Source organism: Dysidea avara, chromosome 6, assembly GCF_963678975.1.
Source record: "Dysidea avara chromosome 6, odDysAvar1.4, whole genome shotgun sequence".
Classification (NCBI taxonomy): Eukaryota; Metazoa; Porifera; class Demospongiae; order Dictyoceratida; family Dysideidae; genus Dysidea; species Dysidea avara.
In genome coordinates, this window is record NC_089277.1 from 14,332,876 (window position 1) to 14,348,796 (window position 15,921).

The window sequence follows — 15,921 nt, forward strand, 5'->3', positions numbered from 1 at the left end:
ACACACTAAAGTACACACTTACCCGATCATGAACTTCAGTTCTCTCATTCCAGCTTGTCATTAACTTGTCAAAGATCTGTCCTGGTGATGTGAGGAATGTTCGGTAGGTCAATGGGAAGTCAGCAGGGTAGGAATCATCCACACTCTCCTCCAGTAAGTGATCTAGTAGTTGGTCTGGAGTAGCCTGTCAACCAGTAAATGATATGTAAAATAGTTTGCATTATATTAAGATGCATATGCATACATGCATGTACCCACACACATGTTGTATTTTTTAGCACAAGGGCCTAAAATAGGCACGCAAGCCTATAAAATGAAGATGTACTACGAAGAAGACACAAGACTTGCACCAGACTTAGTTGGACACTACAAAATGTGTCAATTGAACCAATTTCTTCAGGCTTACACTACAATTGATAATCCCTGTTGTCAAAAACATACTATACATCCACTCCCCCCTACACTCACACACACGCGCACGCACGCACACATGCACACACACACACATGCACACCTGGATAATAAAGTACCCTTCTCTTTTAGGACCAGCCGCACGTAACTCCATCACTTTAACAGTTTTTTCTTCCTCATCAGTCTCCCTCTTGATGTGTTCCTCTCCTTCATGGATGATCTCACTGAACTCACTGATGTGTAGGAACCCATACTGGAAGGGAGGAGAAGGTCACAAACTGAATGTACGCAGTCACACATATTGAAATATACAGACAGACGGTCACCCACAAACAAAACTAGAGCATGCTCACCTGACAGTCCTTTGATGCCAGTAATCTACCACTGTGAAGTGTCACCTTTAGTGATTGGTTGATGCCATAACTGTTGGAAAAGAATCACTAAAGAGTACATTACCTGATGGACATGTACCATACAAATAAAGTTGTTTTATTATTTACCTTTCTCCAGCATGTAATAGTTTCTCTTGCTCTTGTTCTCGACAAAATTTCAGACATCCGTTCAACACTACATCAGACATGGGGCCAAGTACATTTAAAAGTACTTAAGTAAAGTACAAGTACTTTTGAGTTTGTGAAATACAAGTACAAGTACTCCAATTGAAATCACGACAGTACTTAAGTAAAGTACAAGTACATACTGAAAAGTACTTGGGTAAAGTACAAGTACAGTACATTTTCCTATAGCAAAATTTATGCAGCCATGCATAGTAACTTAAGCTTGAGTACAAACATGCAAGGTACAGTTTTTATATTCACAGAATTGCTTAATAATCATTCAATTTTTAAATTCAATATAAGTCTACTACACTCAGGTTTAAATTCTATTTTAGCTGCGATGCTAAATAACTGCTTAATGGGATAAATGATACAAGTATGAAAAAGAACATGAAAAAGGAAGGATCCGCTATATGATTATCTTTCCAAAAAGTTTGCAAGGTGGGTTTTTTCATACACATGGGATTTCCAAAATGCAAGTAGTCGTCAAGTTCAGTATGTAAAGTAATTTCAGTCACCATAGTTGAGTTGTCTTCTTCACAAGGAGTTGTGTCTGATGTAGAAGAATGCATGCACTATAAATGATAATTTCATACCAAGCGCTACCACCAGTTCAACAAACCTCTCATTACAGTAGTTGCATTTAGCCTTTCAGTCTCCTTCAAAGAAAACTTCAGGAATTGCAAAATATTTCATGACAGCAGGTGTTTTTTTGTCAACCATTCTCTTCAACTCTCAATTTAAACAACAGCATTGTTTTTGTTACCATACAACATAATAATTTGATGGGGGGAAATTTTGACTAATTTGATGAAATGTTTGCCATTCGTCAAAATTTTCCTGATCAAAGCTTACATGACTAGTTAATTAGAATACTTCTGGTGCAGGACATTCGTCAATATTCAAGAGATAGAGAATTCATCAAAATTTCCCCCGTCAAATTATTACGCTGTACAGTATATATATACCAGAATTCCGATAAAACAGCTTCTCATGGCTACATGATATATTGTAAGGTTTTTAAACGCACTAAAAAATTTCAAGAAGCTAAAAAGTATAACTTGGTCAAATTTATTTTCATTAACATTCACTATGTTCAAACTACAATGATTGCGGTACTTGAAAGTACTTACAAGTACTTAAAAGTACTTTAAGTACTCAAGTGTATAGCAAAATACTTGAGTATAAGTACAAGTACATTGAGGTAATTAAGAAAATATTTAAGTAAAGTACAAGTACTTTCAAATCTGTACTTAAGTGTACTTAAGTATAAGTACTCATGTACTTGGCCCCATGTCTGGTCTGGCTAAGAGTGTTGTTTACTAACAACTATAATCTCATACACACAGACAGACAGATTTCCCAGTAGGGTACTTATTGATTAGAGATCACAAGTGTCAGCTTATGATCCCTAATCCATATTAAGTGTCATGTGGAAAACTTGTCTGGTTGAGACTAGCCTACTCCTCACTAACAATTGAGCAAAACGTTGTTACTCAAACATCTAGCCTCACTCTTTCTTTTAGTGAATTCTGTTACATGTTGACTTGATGTGTACTATTCAACTTTCTGCTATAGTTGTTATTAGTGTTCTCTTTAGCTCCCAACTCAACTTGGGTGTCATCTCAAGCTTAATATAGTATTCAGCCTCTATTCACTTTGTTACTAAGCCACACTACTCCTAAACTAGCTACATATATGGGACATCAGTATACTATACAAGCACACACTGCTGGTATACTATAAGAACTTACGAGAAGCTGCTCTTTTGCTAGAGGGTTTGTTGCCTCCATTTATTAGTGATACTAACTTGGAGCTGCGACCTGTGAAATGTTAAAGATGTTGAAATACTAAATACTGTAACGTACTGTAAGTGCATTTACATACCTAGAGTACTGGCCTTTTTTGGTGATGGTGGAGGTGAGTCTGAAGACACTGATCCCTGTTTGGGAGACATGGGTATACTGCTGGGTATGGAGCCTTGCCGTGATGTTCTGTGCATGACTGCGATTTGCAGATGGACTCTCTGGTTTCTTGTCTGATTTCTTGTGTGTGTGAACTAAAACAATATCAACAAACTAAAGTACTTATGAACCAGTTTGGCATTAAACTGCTCTACACAATTTAAGTAACCATAGCATTACACAAATGTTAAACTTAGTGTGCATCAATTACAATTTCACAAACCTGTCACTAAAATCTTAAACAACACATCAAGGTGACCCTCATCAGTTATTATGTAAGGTTGCTCCACGTAGGCTTTTACTCTTTTTCTCATTTGATGCTGTGAATATGTAAAAGTTGGGTGTAACTAATCACTGGACTGAAACACTGGACTGGACTACTGGACTGACATATTTTTGGTTTTGCACATTCTATAGTTGGATTTATGGAGTCTTGCTAGTAAGTACCCTTAGGGCACCTGCAGCCCACTTCTAAACGCTGAAGATGAGTGAAAACTGTATTTCACTACCATTCATTATGTCACTATACAGCACTTATTCCTTACTTACCCTGGTGTTTAGTAGTAATGCTGCATGCAGTGCAGGGAATGTGACAGCAATAGTTAACCAGCAATCAACTGCGTAAGTATGAGGAACGTGTAAGGGTTGTTGAAATGGGTTCTTTCACCCCATTGGTATTCTCTACTTTCATAATGGGAGGTGCTGCCACTACTACTTACAAGAGGTTGGCATCTCTGCTTGCTGCTAAGAGAGAGACCAGAATTATAGTTGTGTAGTGTCCTGGAATAGATGCTCCACCAGTTTTTCTTTACTGAGGTCAGCTGTAACCTGTTTGCGTGGAGCCAGGTCTCATCATGGCAGCCCAGTGACTATCGGAGCACTTGACCTTGCAATATCTGAGGGTCAGGTATTTCCATCACATGTACTTTGATTGTTGTTTCTTGTTTTACTTGTTGTATTTAAAAAAAAAACAAACCATAAATTAGACAAATGCAATCGACTTGCCAGTAGACAATATCCTTCGAGATATCTCTAGATGAGCAAACTGATCTAGTCTCACTGCCAGACTTCTGTTTCAGTGCAGGGGCTTATCAATTAAAGATTATAAGCATCCGTGCTGAAAAATCTCTAAATGGTAAGCCGCTGCACTGAACTAGAGGTCTGGCCACATGAGTCTATAGCTTGCTCCTCAAGCTTTCACTAAGGATATCTCAAAGGATATTGTCTACTGGCAAGTTGATTGCTGGTAACTATTGCTGTCACATTCCCTGCACTGCATGCAGCATTACTACACACCAGGGTAAGGAATAAGTGTTGTATACTGGCATAATGAACAGTAGTGAAATTAAGAGACAGTTTTCGCATATTCCACTGTTCACCTTCAGTGTTTAGAAGTTGGCTGCAGGTGCCCTAAGGATGCTTATTAGCAAGGCTTCATAAATCCAACCATAGAATGTGCAAAAATCAAAAATATATCAGTCCAGTAGTCCAGTCCACTGAATAGTAACACCCGTCAGTGTCTATGGCTTCATAGCATTGTGATAAACAGGTGTATAAGTTGGTAGTGTCTAATCACTGTACTGGACTGACATTTTTTTTGGTTTTACACATTTTTAAGGGTGGGTTACTGTACATTTGGGTGACTTGTAACAACATTTCAACACTGAGTGGTCATAAAAAGTAGCTGTGATAAGTCAAATGGGTTCAATTAAATGTATTCTATTCAATGCTTGACAGTATCTACTCTACTGTGTAGCAGATACTGACATGTAGGCAGTGCTCGAAATAACGCTCAACAACCGGACATTATCCAGACAATACACGGAATGTCTGAATAAGTTTCTATTTATCCAGACAATTTGTCCAGACAAAGTAGATTCAGTGAAGATACTGCTAACAATGGCTGCGGAGGCACTAAGAACCGTGTGGTAGTGGAGAAAACGGTGGAGAAGTTTGTGTCTGAGATGATAAAAGTCTTCAGACGATACAATGGTTGCGGTTTGAAACAACGTCTGGTGATCAGGAGCACATGACCCACAAGCAGGCTAAAATGTGAAGTCTAATGGTAAGCTCTGCTCGACGCGACAGTATAGGCCAGCCTTTCTTGAACGCACGACCAATATTCATGCTTTGACCTGATATATAATTATGCGAGGATTTATGCACAAGCGAGCAATGGCATTATATAGGCCAAGGAGGCAGCCAGTAGCTGATGGAATATGCACCAATTGCAAGGGCAATGGCTCAAGCCAACCTTAAAGAGGCTGCCAGGTTGAAGAATAAAAGAAAATCACTAAAAAAAACCTTAACTAAGATCAGGGCCACCCACAGGGTGGGGGGGGGGGCAACTGGGGCATTTTACCCTGGGCCCCAGGAGGCCCCATGAAGGGCCCCTTGAATACCTGTTTAAAAGATCGATATACTCTAATAGAGCAGTCAGATCTAAATACTCTAATAGAGCAGCCACAGTATTCTTCAGTGGCAAACTTATAGATAAGGAGATATGGTTGGTGAGGGGTACAGTAGCTATTGTCATTGTCAGCATGTAATGACTATTTTTTTATGGTCTTCAACTTACAGCTTGGGTGAAGTTGTGATTCAGAATGGAAACCTCCTTGTCTCTGGGGCCCCACTTTAACTATTTGCCCTGGGCCCCTTAATTTCTCTGGGCAGCCCTGACTAAGATGGGAGTTATTTGTGAGCTTGACATTACTGACGGAATTAGCTATAGTTATATGACTTTTTATGACCATATCACTCACTGTAATTATCAGTGTAATAATACTTTCAATAATTGTAACATTAAGTGATATTAGCTAGACCTCTACATGTAAGATACAAATACAATAACACAAACTGATCAATTCTTGTTTCCTGTCAATAATAAATTAATCATACATCAATGTTTGGAAGTGATTTACAGATTAAACTTACCCTTTCAAAATGCTTCCAGATGTGATCTCAGATGTTGTATTTCTAAAAAATTTCCCGGGGGAGCATCTTCTCAGACCCCCCTAGAATGAGCATGCTTTGCATGCTAAAAGTATATTTTGAATGTGACTGGACAACCACAATTAATGACAGGTCATTGGTGACTTTGTCCAGATATTTTGACAGCGGAATATTTTGACACTATTTCGAACACTGCATGTAGGTATGCCCAAAAATGTTTCTCTCACTCTTAGGCACACATGATTATTGTGATACAACTTCATATGAACTGGTGACTAGTCACTGGAGTCCATGATATGTAACTGTGTGTAACAGGGGGCACATTAAATTAACCTACTTTTAAACTTGTACACACTGTATGCCGTTGTGCTATGACCTTGCAATTTTCTACTCCTACTAACAGCTAAATGGCATTGTAATACAATTAACAGAATGCAGACATTTCATTCCAGTAATGAAATATAACCAGTTATGTGATGGGATCTAGTTTGTGTGTTCATACACACCATATAAAGTTGAATCACACAATAATCACGTGTGCCTAACAGTGAGAGAAACATTTTTGGGCATACACACATGTCAGTCTATGCAGTAGAGTAGATACTGTCAAGCAGTGAATAGAATACATTTAACTGAACCCATTTGGCTTATCACAGCTACCCTTTAGGAAAATATTCATCACTCAGTGCTGAAATGTTGTCACAAGTCACCCACATGTACAGTAACCCCACCCTTAAAAACGTGTAAAACCAAAAAAATGTCAGTCCAGTAGTCCATTCCAGTATTCCAGTCCAGTGATTAGACACTACCGTAAAAGTTGCCATAATCATAGTTGTGTTAGCAAATGGAATAAAATTCTTGACCTCAAAGGCTTATACAATAAATCTTGCTAACCTGAGTATAAACTCTCTTAAGATTATTGACAGTTGCTTGATAAGCTGTAGGACTCTTGAACTTTATTCTCAATGAACCGTGTAATGACTTGGGTGGGGTACCCAAATGTACTATCACAGCTTCTACTGGTGGAGGCTGTTGGGAAGAACACAAGTGTACTATCAATGCACTTAATGTTATTGAAGTGTGAACTGTATTTGCTATGTGTGTAGTACACTAGTGAAATACTCTAATAGAACAGTCACTAGTTACTCAGTTCTCTTACCATCATTGGCTTCATACAGTACAGTTTACAGTTCTTCACTTCTTGAGCTATCATTCTCAACTTCTCAAAGTTGATCTAAAGACAATTTATGTGAAGTAAAGGTATCCATGTTAATACCACACAATTAAATTGCATACCATGTTCTCAACCATTGAGTCATTCCCCAGGTAGATGAATGTGTGGCCACTGGGAAATATGGTATTAATGGTCGATCAGAAGATTACGGTATTTTACAAAAATTTCTTGTAGGGTCCATGAATAATTCTAAATCCTATAAAAAAATCAGAAATTAATCACCATATCACATGTACAAGTTTCACAACATATGTTTCTCATTTTACGATATTTTCCAGGAACTTTTTCCCATGTTGGTTTTAATCTTTGAACAAGTGAATGACTTAGACCACTAAAGGATTAGTACATTAAATTAGTACATAGACAAGTTGGACGTACTTGTACACATACACAACACATAACATGCACACAACACACACACACACGCACGCACACACAACATGCACATGGTATGTACACACACTATACTCACCTTAGTATGGCAAACATTGTATTGTAATTTCTCAAATCCTTCAAGTATTCTACACAACAAATGACATTGATAATCAACATACAGTGTGAGTGTAGTCAGTCACTGACTTGCTATCTTGATCATGTGCCTTATAATTTCTGCTCTTCTTGTTGAGCTCTGCTCTTGTAGTATTGTAGTGATGGTCCAGTACAAGTGTTTGTTGATCATCTGTCAAACAACATCATGTGTTATATGCATACACGTGTGAGAGGTGTGTGTGTGTGTGTGTGCGTGCCAGTATGCGTATGCGTGTCAGTGTGTGAGTGTACATCAGTGAGTATTTGTGAGTATGTGTATATGCATCCGTAAGTATGTGTAACCATTAGTACATTGGTACGAGATGTGACAAAAGCTTGCATAATTGACTACTATACTGCTACACAACAATGAAAATCAAGACTGATCTAAGAAAATATCTGATACATAACAATGAACAGCAGAATACTGTAGGTGCCGAGGTGGGAGCCTCCCCCCACCCCCCCCCCTCATTTCTTGTTCGCATCCTAACAGTAAAGATAACTTTTAAATCACAATTTTGTTATTGATTTCAACAGTTTGCAACATCACTCGTGTCATCAATATGATAAACACAAGGCAACACCTTCCAGTATATACTGTAAGGATGCATAGTATATGTGTAGTGCATATTAAATACATAACAAACGTACTTCTTCAAACTTTGAAATATTGACATGTAAATCTACTCCACAGATCATCAAGGTATTCCGTTGCATCAATACCACAGAACACCAGAGAGTCTTACGTGGATAACAAAACAATTAACCTATCACTACATTACTACTTGTCACTGTGCAATTTTTAAGTATGAACACACCAAACACACATTAGGTACATCATGCTTACTATTCTAGTGAACTCTTGTGTGATGACTTGTGGATCTAACTTGAGTATTTGTTTATGTATTTTGCTCTCTTTAATCATTTCCTGAAATAAGGAATAAACAATAATGATACGTAACAACTGCTTATCTCTAAGGCATGTCTTGCTCTCACCTGTTGAACTTCTTCTTGTATCAGAGTTGCCAATGTGTCTCTTTTCTTTAGATAATATCTGTGTACACAAAGTGTGACAATTGTGTGTTTAAAAATATGTGAGTGAGTAACTATGTAATACCTGCTATTTAATCCAATGAAGTTATGCAGGTCAGCCAGGTGTTTGGGTAGTACTGAGTTACGGACTAGTCCCTCCCTACCGGCCACCGTTACCAAAGTGATACAATAATTCCTGTACAGAATAAATGGCACATACAATGACTATGACTTAGATATCACAACACACTTACTGTCTGGCATTTTGGCTGAGGTCATCTGGAAAAAACTCTCGGACAGCTCTTTCTATGACCTCACCAACTGTAGTATTCTAAAGTTGACACACAAATACAGTAGTAAATATAAGAGCACTCTAATGTCTACATCCATACTCACTTGAGAGACACTTATAAACTTGTAGGAGTGATCCAGTGTATACAACTTGATGACAGCATCCACAAGAGTGCCACTTTTACCAGAAGTGTTCGTATTTATAACTGTGAGTGGCTCATTTAAATCAATGTTGTTTAGATTTCCAACAGACAAAGATTGTTTTATCTAAAAACCACAATCATAGACTCATCAAAAGCTTGAGCATTAAACTGGGGTGTTTAAAGCTACATGCAAAACTCAGGGAGATTCACAGAAAAAATTCTCTACCTCTCCATCTGTCATGTCCACTCCATAGGCTGCTATGTCATCTACAGAAGCTCGTTTTGCCAGAGGAGCTTTCCGTTTACCTGAACCACTACGTCTTTCTACGCTTGTTGTATGCATGGATGATGCACTGCGTGGCCGAGGAGGATGTAGATCTGTTTCTTCTGGATCATAAGTGCTTTGCCTACAAGTAAAAGAAGAAGCATACATGTCCATACATCTGTGTGTATGTAAAATGTGTGCCTGCGCATTTGCTACACGGAGTTGGCTTTCGAATCATAACTCAGTGGTTTGTACTCCGATTCTTCTGTACTACTGTAAGGACTTTCTATGAAGATTATTCCAGCTATACACCGATTTTCAGCTCATTGCTCTAAGCGGTTTGCCTAGTAGGCGTGAAAACTAATACTTTTTTATTCATAAAAATCGATCGCGTAATTGTGACACAGGTTGGGTTTTGTGTCATATCTCCGTGGTCTTTATCTCGATTCCTTTCAAACCACCAAAAGGCACTCCTACGATGGTTACTCCATCTACATAGCAATTTTCAACTCATTCCATGAAGCGGTTTACCCTGAAGGCGTGACAACAAATCGATCTTGTTTTACGCAAATAATCGGTCATAACTCCTGAACCATTCATCGGATTTGTACCAAATTTGATGTTAGGATTCGCCTTTGGACTCCCTATCTGTGTGCCAAATTTCAAGGCGATCGGAGTACACGTTTGCTTGTTATAGCAATTTTTGCAAGTGTGCGAAAAGACGACGAAGAAAAAAAAAACGAAGAAAAAAAAACGAAACTTTGGCAGCTCGTATCTCGGAAATGGCTAGAGCGATTTCCTTCAAATTTGGAATGTAGACTCCCTTGGCTGGCGGGCAACTGTGTAGCAAGTTTGGTTCCAATCAGATAAGTGATCACCGAGATACAAAGGTGTGAAAATGACGTTTTCGTTCTTCCTGTCAATATACTCACGGTGTGGCGCGCTGGCTTCTTGGGCCGCACGACACACTACCGTGTGTCTTGATTTTAATTAATGCTTAACACAAATACAAAGGTACGTATCATGTTTAAGTATGTATGTAAATATATACAACACCACCAACCTGATCAACTATTGATGATGGAGTGTTACGAACAAAACTCTTGTATGCTGTAAAGAAACGGCAAGCACATAGCAGCTAGCTATATGTATCATTAAAAAATATGGTTAGTACAGTAGCATACAGCGGGTTGTCTGTGGAAGCTCTAAACGTTTGCAACAGCTTCCAGCATGAGTTTCTGTGATTGCTACTGTAAACCTATGACCGATTTCTCCATAATTCTATGTGGATACTATGACAGAAGAAAACTTTATGGGTTTGAAAAACACTACCTCTTCACTCCAATATTTTGAATTTTGTGAGTGTCAATATGCAAAATTCACAAAACTTTGGAACTTACACAGATAACCTCCTGTATGGTAACTACTGGTTTAATTTTACACTAAAGCCTGTTACCTGGAAAATTGCTTTTCACAACTAATTCCAATTTGTAGTTGTTCTGTAGTAGCTTTTGAGCCTACACATGTAATAAACTGATTACTACTTGACTGTGTAATACTTTATGTGTACCTTTGTCAATGACATCTTTTCACAATTAGAATTGTTGATGGAAACAAGCTGGAAAGAAAAATACAAACAATAAAAAGAGCAGTTTACACAAACACCCATACTTGCAGCACACACACACACACACACACACACACACACACACACACACACACACACGCACAACACGCACAACACACACACACACACACACACACACACACACACACACACACAAAGATAAGTGGCTTCATGTGATGTCCTCCACCAATCTGGAAATCTATTGCAGTCTTAGCTGCTTCTCTTTCCTGGTGGGAATTAAAAAGAACACATAGTAACATGAATTTATGTGCACTTGGCAAGTCACTTACCGATTCAATGGGACGACGTTTAGAGTAAGCACTTCTTGCGATATCCAGTGCTCTTAGAGGACCAAGTTTGTTCTAGAACATTTTAAATATACATGTACATGTGTGTATGAATACTAACAAGTGGTAACTAACTCACCTCTCCTTTTAGGAGTTCTTCAAACTTATCCAGGAACCCAGTCATCTCATCATCACCATCAAAATCACCATAGTGATTGGTGACCCAGTGTAGTACTATCTGTAATTAGATCATGTGAGCATAAACTAGCAAATAAAGAGACAGACAGACAGACAGACAAACAAACAAACAAACAAACAAACAAACACACACACTAAAGTACACACTTACCGGATCATAAACTTCAGTTCTCTCATTCCAGCTTGTCATTAATTTGTCAAAGATCTGTCCTGGTGATGTGAGAAATGTTCGGTAGGTCAACAGGAAGTCAACAGGGTAGGAATCATCCACGCTCTCCTCCAGTAAGTGATCTAGTAGTTGGTCTGGAGTAGCCTGTCAACCAGTAAATGATATGTAAAATAGTTTGCATTATATTAAGATGCATATGCACGCACGCACGCACGCACGCACGCACGCACGCACGCACGCACGCACGCACGCATGCACACACACACACACACACCTGGATGATAAAGTACCCTCCTCTTTTAGGACCAGCCACATGTAACTCGATCACTTTAACAGTTTGTCCGCCCTCATCAGTCTCCCTCTTGATGTGTTCCTCTCCTTCATGGATGATCTCACTGAACTCACTGATTTGTAGGAACCCATACTGGAAGGGAGGAGAAGGTCACAAACTGAGTGTACACAGTCACATACATCGAGATATACAGACAGACAGACAGTCACCCACACACAAAACTAGAGCATGCTCACCTGACAGTCCTTTGATAACAGTAATCTACGACTGTGAAGTGTCACCTTTAGTGATTGGTTGATGCCATAACTGTTGGAAAAGAATCACTAAAGAGTATACTACCTGATGGACATGTATCATACAAATAAAGCTGTTTCATACCTTTCTCCAATATGCAAGAGTTTCTCTTGTTCTTGTTCTCGACAAAACTTCAGACAACCATTCAACACTACATACCAGCTGTCCACCTGTAAAGAACATTTCATCATTACATATATGTATACATGGGGATTAAAGAGGGAAACTCCTAGTACAAAAGTAACTGCTAAACTCTTAAAATGCACAAGACCAATGCTATAACTTTGTATGCAGATCATAAGAAACACAATCATGGTTTATGATGTACACAAGAATTGAAATACTGCACACACATGCACGCACACACACACACACACACACACACACACACACACACACACACACACACACACACACACACACACACACACACACACACACACCTATTCTCCATTGTTGATAATGACAGTGTTGTCTTCGTCAACAGTTTTGAGTACCATCAACTTGAGAATGGAGCGACGTACAGCAGATGTGAGCTTAGAGAAGGCCTAGTAACAGAATAAACAAATTAGGATAGTCAACATGTGTATAGACTTATATGTACAAGGACGTATGTTAGGGCATAACGTATGTAGTTAACTACATGGTAAAACCTTGTTAAGAGAGCCACTCGTGGGACAAAAACTCGGCTACAATAATGAGGGGTCTTATTAATGAGGTTATGAAGTATACCTAAGCTATGTTTGGCATGATCACTATAATGAGGTGGTCTTATTATTGAGGTGGCAAAACAATTTGTTTACACAGTGATTAAATCAACTAGTAATATACATTAAAAATACATTATAAATTATACCATCCACAAACAAATTACCACACTGCAAACAAAGCTACACCTTTTGATGTGACACTCCCAAACGGTTAGCCCAGCCTAACATGGCATGGCTACACTAACATGTTGTTTTGGTTACAAGCTGTGGTGTGTAATTCTTGTCACTGATGTGTAACCCACACTAGTGCTACAGTAGGTAAGCCATTGAGTTATAACTAGCGTACACCCAGTAGTGCTGAGACAATGGAGCTCCATTCAGTGTGTAATACACTATAATGATAGACTAAGCAAATTATATGGCACTTTAAAAGTGACAATACACTATGGTGGTATGATCACTGGCGTAATGTATTTCGCGGACTGGACTCACGGACTGAGCTGGAAACAGCTTTTAAACAATAATTCAGGCACTATCCATCTCTTACAACACTGTGAGACACCACTATCTAGCTACAATTGCTGGTATTGTTCTTCCATACAAGTAATGGCACTAGCGCTTGCACTAATTAATTAGAATACACTTACGATACACGTGTACTAGCAGTGATAAAGTGTGATAGAGGCTATTGTTATAGCATAGATGCTTTCCTTTTTGTTGCTTTAGCACTAAGAGATGAGCCAATAGATACTTTTAGCAGGTAGCTATGTATAGGTGGCACTACTAGGCAAGGTGATGGGTTTATGAAAATAAACTGGCTTTCATCACTAAAGCCCTAACTCTAGTGCTAAGTACTGAAGCAACAAAGGAAAACATCTACGCTACAACAAAGCCTCTATCACGCTTCTTCAGTTCTCTCATGGGGTGGCTTTGACAGACATGATAATACACAATCCAGAGTGCCACTGGACTCCTACAGGGAAAGGAGTGTAACACATGTCTGTATGCATCATGTAGATAATACAGTATCCTTCGCTCTCACTATTGTAAGCAATATTATTATATACTGTAAGTGAAAAACTATATACAGTACTCGCATGTATATATGCTGACCATAAAAGTGCTCCAACTTTTTTTCTCATGAGTCAAACTTACTGGTGTGTTTGCTCATGTATAACTGTGAGTATGCATGCATGTAAGTGTGTGTAAGTGTATGCTGCTCGCACACACTGTCTGTGGTCAAGTAAGCACGCACGATCTACTACAGATGTACAAGTACACACTGCTTACATACCTCAGACATTTCAGATTCTTCATCGAAATCAACTACAGTTTAGAGACAACACAGATAGTGGATACTTGTAGACACAATACACACACAACACAATGACTCATCACATATCTTAACAAAGCCAATCCATGGCAACCATTTAAATGAACTATACAGTGTATTGTATGGGCTTCCAATAGGCCTAATTCAATTTACAATGTCCAATTTTTAATGCAAACACAGTTCAGGACAGACAATATCAAAAAAATAAGATTTTCTTTTGCATTCAAATTAAAATCACACCTGGTACTAAGTGAGCATTAAATAGAATAAAGAGTCTTGTACACATATATATGAGCAATCAATGATGCTACAATTTGTCATATACAAAGGCACAAACACACAATACTAGTGTACATAAAATTACACACACACTTACTGTCACTTGTCCTATCCACCGGGTACATTTCATCATCCTAAGATTAAACGAGAGGTTAACAATTACTGTAAAACCATATATACTGTACATTTATCAACTGACATATAGGCATATGTAACTGTGCTCACATGATATGTGATACACGCAATGTTGTTACACTAAGCCTACGATAAATTCACTACACAAAACTTATTGGAGGATCTATATGTCCTAGCACTGATGACAGCCATGTTTATTAAGAGTCACTCCCATAAACACATTCTACACATCAGGGACAACAATTAAGGCACTACACTACACTAAGTACTATCAACAAACACATCAAGGCTGGACTAGTAAGGTACATATACATGACTGAGTACACATACCCATCATAATTATACTAGGTATCCAGCAACCATACAATGTGAATAGGTCTGTGTGTTTGTGTGTGTGCGGGTGTGTGTGTGTGTGCGTGTGTGTGTGTGTGTGTGTGTGTGTGTGTGTGTGTGTGTGTGTGTGTGTGTGTGTGTGTGGTGTACATGCTCCTTTTGCATACACACATACACATGTACTCACAAACAATAACGAAGAACGGATCCACCCAAGTGGCCAGGCACATCCAGTCTCTTGCCATTCTTATAGTTACTGCTGGCCAGTTCACTGTCATCTCCTGTCTTTGCACCGTAAGTGACTATTATCAATGATGACTCATAAACTAGGGGTATATTATCTATGCTTTATCCAAACTATCATTTGATAATACTGACTTTAACACATACAACAGTGTGAGGTAGACCTTCAAGTGACCTGCAGAAACAACCGTCGGAACATCTGATAAAGAAATAACTTGTTTTCCTCTTTGCACAGTTTAGTATGTAACAGGAGCACAATGCTGTCTAGCTGCATACATTTAACAATATAAAGTAGCAACCATTGTCTGAGGTTCCTCCTAAAATGCACCCATTACCACCCAACTGCTAACTCTAATTAATTCACTCATGTTCAGCCAAGACTGAATAGAAGGGTTGAAACACCTTAATTACACACATACAAAAACACTTTATAAATTATATAACTTAATCACGATCAAGGTGATGCGCCATTTCCGTATTTGGTCATACAACTTGCACGTGCCATACCAGTAGATTTTAGAGGCGTCAACCCGTACAACAGCCCATAGGGTGCATGGCACTCAGACTTCAGAATCAGTGGCGTAGCCAAGAATGGGCATATGGGCATTTACCATTCCTCAGTTAGTTGCCCGACCATCATCAAC

The 15,921-nt window shown here is 38.7% G+C and overlaps 3 protein-coding genes across 8 annotated transcripts in view; all 3 read right to left on the reverse strand.

The window, feature by feature from the left end:
- Positions 1–3,252, reverse strand: part of LOC136259173 (rap guanine nucleotide exchange factor 6-like) — a 40,546-nt gene extending 37,294 nt beyond the window's left edge. For all 4 annotated transcript variants that reach the window (XR_010703233.1, XM_066052619.1, XM_066052617.1 and 1 more), the window contains exons 1-7: positions 3,156–3,252; positions 2,856–3,027; positions 2,723–2,791; positions 912–978; positions 765–834; positions 515–664; positions 23–184 (exon numbers count right to left, since the gene is read on the reverse strand). Coding sequence is in view for 3 of the 4 variants with exons in the window: in XM_066052619.1 (XP_065908691.1) it covers positions 23–184; positions 515–664; positions 765–834; positions 912–978; positions 2,723–2,791; positions 2,856–2,970 (633 nt within the window). In the remaining variant the exon portion in view is untranslated. The remainder of the gene's footprint in view (positions 1–22; positions 185–514; positions 665–764; positions 835–911; positions 979–2,722; positions 2,792–2,855; positions 3,028–3,155) is intronic.
- Positions 3,253–7,180: 3,928 nt separating this feature from the next.
- LOC136259181 (rap guanine nucleotide exchange factor 2-like) lies at positions 7,181–10,893 on the reverse strand. 3 transcript variants are annotated; one of them, XM_066052642.1, is made up of 12 exons: positions 10,834–10,893; positions 10,441–10,487; positions 9,339–9,519; positions 9,075–9,236; positions 8,933–9,009; positions 8,764–8,874; positions 8,643–8,700; positions 8,494–8,574; positions 8,298–8,387; positions 7,698–7,797; positions 7,591–7,639; positions 7,181–7,314 (listed from the first exon to the last, which is right to left on the reverse strand). In XM_066052642.1, the coding sequence occupies exons 3-12, from the start codon at positions 9,453–9,455 to the stop codon at positions 7,308–7,310; spliced, it is 852 nt and encodes a 283-aa protein (XP_065908714.1). In that variant the 5' UTR covers positions 9,456–9,519; positions 10,441–10,487; positions 10,834–10,893; the 3' UTR covers positions 7,181–7,307. The 3 variants fall into 3 exon arrangements, with proteins under 3 accessions (XP_065908714.1, XP_065908712.1, XP_065908713.1); XM_066052640.1 differs by having other exon boundaries at positions 7,189–7,449; XM_066052641.1 differs by lacking the exon at positions 8,298–8,387 and having other exon boundaries at positions 7,189–7,449.
- LOC136259273 (rap guanine nucleotide exchange factor 6-like) lies at positions 10,820–14,257 on the reverse strand. Its single transcript, XM_066052761.1, has 11 exons — positions 14,249–14,257; positions 12,742–12,792; positions 12,329–12,414; positions 12,187–12,256; positions 11,933–12,082; positions 11,641–11,802; positions 11,431–11,529; positions 11,295–11,366; positions 11,160–11,231; positions 10,948–10,995; positions 10,820–10,894 (listed from the first exon to the last, which is right to left on the reverse strand). Exons 1-11 carry the CDS (start codon positions 14,255–14,257, stop codon positions 10,820–10,822), a joined length of 894 nt encoding a protein of 297 aa, XP_065908833.1.
- Between the last annotated feature and the right edge of the window lie 1,664 nt (positions 14,258–15,921).